The 5,719-nt window shown below is 38.6% G+C and overlaps 1 protein-coding gene across 1 annotated transcript; it reads left to right on the forward strand.

Moving 5' to 3' along the window:
• The first annotated feature begins 3,975 nt into the window (after positions 1 to 3,975).
• On the forward strand, positions 3,976 to 4,890 carry LOC144628458 (melanocortin receptor 4-like). Its single transcript, XM_078486553.1, has one exon. The coding sequence runs from the start codon at positions 3,976 to 3,978 to the stop codon at positions 4,888 to 4,890; it is 915 nt and encodes a 304-aa protein (XP_078342679.1).
• The last annotated feature ends 829 nt before the right edge of the window (positions 4,891 to 5,719 follow it).

Consider the following 5,719-nt stretch of genomic DNA (forward strand, 5'->3'; position numbering starts at 1 on the left):
TAAAATGACTCCGGAACAGCTAGAAAATCAGATATTCCGTTGACAGGGCCGTAAATAGCAAGAGGCAAGACGAGGCACTTGCCTCGTCTAGATTTTAACCCACAATTGAAAACAAAATATTTTTAGTTCAGTAAGTCCTGGAACAAGCTTCTTAGTGTCAGCGCGAGCAAGCCTGAAAATGTCAAATTCCTCGTGTCACAGAGGAAGACAGGCTCGGCAACCAGATTAAGTACGTAACAGCGGAAGATCAGTGCTGGCGACTAGAGGCAGCCTCTTACAAATCAGTTCCTGAGCTAGTGTGTAATCACGAAGAGGCTGATACGCGTATGGTTCTCCATGCTCGTCACGCGGCAGGCACGTGCATCATCCACTCTGAGGGCACTGATGTCTTTTTCCTAATGCTTGGCCACAGCCGACACCTTAAAAAGCTCTTCATAAATGGAAGGGAAGAGGTGCGAAGACCAGAATAGTGGACCTTTGTTAACAGTCTGTAGAAGCAACTCGACCCAGGCATTGACAAGCACTCACTGCTTCTTGCAATTAAAAGCTATTATCGGCATACACCCTATCACATCCACTGAGAGCTGGTCATTAATTTATTCCATTTATTCTTCATCCGCAGTTCAAATATAGGACTTTATATATTTATATTTCATCTTCATCTTTCTCGGGTATATTACGAACCAATCTAATGACCAGCTCTCAGTTGGCTTGTTTGCTCAATTGGTTAGAGTGCTGCACCGGTATCGCAGAGGTCAGGGTTCGAGTCCCGGCAAGCCTGATTTTTTCAGGTTTATTTTCACAACTGCTTAAGTTGTGTTCATAACTGCGAGGATCTTCTCTCCATTTATTCTTCATCCGCAGTTCAAATATATGATTTCATATATTCATTATTTCAAAATATATTATGTCATTGAAACTACATTGTACTTATAAAATGTCGAATTTACATTCTCCTACATTTAACAACGTAACAGTGTTCAATTCAAGGTGAAAACTCGACGGCCGCTCGGGGCTTGCTGACTCTAGTCCCCTCAATGAAATTGCTAAGCAAGTTATAACTTGTGTAAATATACTGCAATTAACCGGAGTACAGTCAGTGAAGGTGCAATATAAGCCTCAAGAAAAGGTACAGGCACCTGCATTTGTGTTGAATACGTATGCTTGAGGAACGAGCCGACCCCGTCATGACAAGTGGTGAACTTCAGAATTCTTGTGTATCAACCTTTATTTTGATCGATATTGCTTACAAAAAAAGGCCAAAAACGATTGTTTTGATTAGAAAGTGACTTAGAAGATAATAACCTTTGAGACTGAGAACATTTCAGTGTTTAAAGTAAATAGACAAAATGATTATTTCGCCAAAAGACGCAAAACTTTATTTTTGAGGCTCGTTCATCAAATTCCCTAAAACATAAAAGAGCCCGCCAAGCTGAGTTCTTTACAGTTATAGCAAGAAGGATATCTGTGTAAACTGACTGCTTACTGTCTGGTCTGGAACCGATGTACTTTTGGAGAAATTCAAGGAAATGTTTCCTTTGTTTTACCCGTCAACTAAATTGGCCAAAAACGTACTTGTTAGTTGACAGTTTAGTCGTTGTAAAAATTCAATGTAGTGATATCCTGATACAACAATGTAAGCTAGAATTGTAAATTTACATTTGATCCAAGTCTTGAGCTTTACATTTTGCACATTTTATAGCATGTTCTGAGTGAAAAGTTAGGTTTGGAGACACCAACAAACAATGGGTGTTGCCATGACAAGAATAAGGTTGCAACCTTAAAAGGGGTCATTTTTGTACATCTCCTGAATATCTAACTTCATGCAAAGTTTAAGTGGGGGTCGAAAGTTTTCATTTTCCACTTTGTTTGATTTTTACAGAGAATTGCTCTTAATGCATTTACCTTCTCACAACACGTTTTTTTCTTTCATTTAAAGCTTAGGTACAATTGATTTGACATGTTGACGTGTTTCCCATACTCTTTGTGACATATTATCTTGGTGGTGATAGCGAGTATAGTGGCCGGGAATAGGCAAATACGGAAGAGTTGCAACGAAATAATACGGGGTGAGTTTGGGCCAAAGAATATAACCCTATGACAAAATGTTTAACTTGAAAGAAAGCTAAAGAGTTCTTTGTTCTATATGGGAGAAACTGGCTCTTTTGGTCCATGTACATGACTAATTTACGAATTTAAATGAAACCACGTAATTTGAGGAGCCACGAACAAATTAACAAGTTTTCGGAAAAACAAACTTACCTACCTTCGCGTCAACTCAAACTGTTTGCTTCCAGCAGCAACTGGAAAGCCGCCACTCGAGAGGACGTAAAGACATCAGTTAATCCTTAGTTAATCTTTGGAAAGAATCTTTTTTTTTTTCATTTAAATTCATTTCTGGCGTGAAAGTTAACTGGCCGATAACTGGACCCGGCCGAGAACTGGGCACCATACTGTAATGATTTCCAGAGGAGAAAAAAGAAAATCGCTAGGCCCCGGTTGCTCAAAGGATAGATAACGCTATCCACCAAGGCCCAGTTGTTCAAAGGGTGGATAACGCTATCCACCGGATAAATCGCTATCCAGTGGATAGGTCTGCTTTATCCACTGGATAGTCATTTATCCGGTGGATAGCGTTAACCACCTTTTGAACAACTGGCCCAGTTTGGTAGAAAACATTGTCCGATATTTCGGGGCGAATGGGGAGAATGGAGAATTGATGACGTAGAAGATATGACCGTTTTGTCTTCTCTAGAAATGAAATGTGCCAAGAAATCGAAAAAATAGTCTACTGGTGTTACAAATGCCAGGCAGTGATAAGGATGTTTCTTTATCTTGGTGTCTGAAGATAATGAGGGTGCTTCGCTTCAATCTGAATACCATTTCATAAACCTATTCACATCACCATGTTACAATATTATCGCTCTTACTGCACGCAAAATAGAGCCATTTTTAGCGCGAAAAACAAAACTGTGCGACCAAAAACTGTTCTCTTAACGCTTTAAACCTTTTATTTTGACATCGCGAGTGTAGAGAATTCTTCTTCATATCGAAATATCGAAAAATATTTCATGGGCACTTAAACCATTGTTCGATGTAAAGTAAAGTAGTTTCCTCCTGTTTCCATTTTGTTGAAAGTTTAATTCGATGCGCGTGCAGTGAATATTAATGCGCACTCCAAAGCTTTAAAAATTTCTTCTTATTTGGCAAATATTTAATGATTTGCTGTCAGTTGTCGTTTGCTTAAAGGTAATTGTCCATTACTCAACTTGACGTACACATGCGTTTTACTTTAAAAGGGGACAGAACAATTTCAACAGAAGCTATCTCATGGAGAAAGTAATCGTTTATTAGAACTAGCTTATTGACGGTTTGTGTTTGCACTTATCCGTTTAAATGTTGCTTTTGTTGAAATGTCAAGATGGAATTATGAAAAATTTTATATTTGTGTAAACTATCGCTTTTAAAGACGATATGTTTGGCACGTTTTATCTTCGCAGCCCTCAGGGCGATCAACAGTGTAAAGTAATTATCTCCGCCTCTTTTAAATGACAACAATTTCCATGTCCATTTTCACGTTCCCATACTTGAGGTAAACATGAAGACATATGGCTTGACAATGGACAGTTTTGGCCCGTCTTCAATTTTACATTTATATTTTCTAACGTAAACCGTAATGTTGCAATTTGTACTTTCTGCTAAGTGGTCAAACATTTTTTAAGGTTAAAAAGCACCGAAAATTTCCTTGAGTGGTTAAATTAACAATTTACGGACTTAATTTTCCTAAAAGCCTCTGCGAAGCCATTAGGAACGTCATTGCTTGTTTTCGTAAATGCGTCATTTTATTTACATGCCCATTTTCTCTACTGAGGTACTTATAAAGCTAGCAATTTGTCCACCAAACTCACAGTCGGTGACAAACCATTCTCATAGATACGACGTTTTCAATTGACGAAAAAAACCTGTACGAGGACTATGGACACGGATGAGATACGAGATCTGCTTTGCACGGGCCATTTAATATCTGGAAAGTACATGCTGTTGTTTTCCACGATACAACTTTTCCTCTCTACTGCTACAATTCTGGAGAATGCGTTTATCCTAGCTGCGTTGCGCAAGGAGACTTCTCTTCATAAACCATCGAAACTGCTGTACAGCTGCCTCGCAATCACTGATCTTCTTGTTGGTCTTATCGTAGGGCCAGCCGCTGCTGTTCATTTTATGAACTGGACAATCGATTCATTCCAATCGATAGTCCTTTGTATATACTCTGCTGCCATCGGTTTAGCCAGTTTTACAATTTTGACTTCTGTGTCATTGCTAACGCTGACAGCAATAAGTGTGGACAGACTTCTCGCTCTGTCGTTGAGGCTGAGATACAGACAAGTAGTCACTTTGAGGCGAATCCGGACACTTGTTGTCTGTGCATGGATTCCCAGTATTGCTTATGCAATAATGTTGTTTTGGGACTATAGTATCGCGAAGATGTATGGGTACACTTTACAATCACTTTGCCTTTTGGTCTCTGCTTCTTGTTACTCGAAAATCTTCCTGACACTCCACCGCCATAAAACTGAAGTACAAGTCCATGTTCACCAAAGACAACCAAATGAACGTGTACCACTGAACATAAGGCGATACAGGAAAACCGTATGCACTGGAATATGGATCCTGATGACATTAGTGGTTTGTTATCTACCACATATTATAGTTACAGCCATATTCACTAGCAATGGGCCCTTTCCACTTCTTCCATCCCTTTGGGGAATATCAGGAGCTCTTGTATTCTTAAATTCGTCTTTAAACCCGCTTCTTTATTGCTGGAGGATCCGAGAAGTGAGGCAAGCAGTAAAGATGACAATAAGGCAGGTGTTGTGTCTGTCGGATTAATTAGTTTAACGAGAATCATTTCATACTTAGGCCCCGCTGATACGAATAAATTTTCGTGTCCTTCAATGTTTTTTTTTGCCTACGCTAATCTTTTCTTGGGAATCGATGTATTTCCAAAACGCTTCCAAATGGTGAAGACTTTTGAACACACAGTCCTGTCGTTCAAAGGCAATATCGCATGGACTTATAGCTTCACGATGTCAAAGATATCATTTCCTTTAACATGTATTAGTCAAATATTCTAAAGGGGTGTGCATTATTTCATGTACGAAAATAAGGAAATAGGTTCGGCAGCTTCTAAAATTTTATGTATATTATGACATAAACGTAGAAACGTGTAAAATTTTCATTGCGACGAAGTTCTTGTACTGTGTTATTGAAAGTGTTAACTTCATTAAAATTAATGTGTTGGTTATCTGGATGTTATTTGGCCTTGTATATTGATAATAATGATAATAAAATGACTTTTTTCGGGAATATTTTTTATTTGCTCCCTTGTAGTGCCATTTGTGGCCCTTGCACTTCGTGCTCGGGCCACAAATGACACTACGCGGGCGCAAGTAAACAATATTCCCTCAAAAAGCCATTTTATTCCCTTATAAACGCTTTTGCTGCTTGCCAAAAAGAACCACCTTTTAGCGAGTCCAACATCGCACTTAGTAAAATCATCAAAAAAAAAAAAAAAACATTCATTTCATGGGCACTTTAACCATGCGTAGTTCAATTTACAGTAAAGCAGTTTCTTGTCGTTTTCATTTTCTTTGAAAATTTAATTTGATGCACGTGCAATGAACATTGATGCGTACTCCAAATTAGCTAAAACACTTTT

The sequence above is a fragment of the Oculina patagonica genome, chromosome 10, assembly GCF_052425735.1.
Source record: "Oculina patagonica isolate OP01 chromosome 10, crgOcupat, whole genome shotgun sequence".
In the NCBI taxonomy this organism is placed as follows: domain Eukaryota; kingdom Metazoa; phylum Cnidaria; class Anthozoa; order Scleractinia; family Oculinidae; genus Oculina; species Oculina patagonica.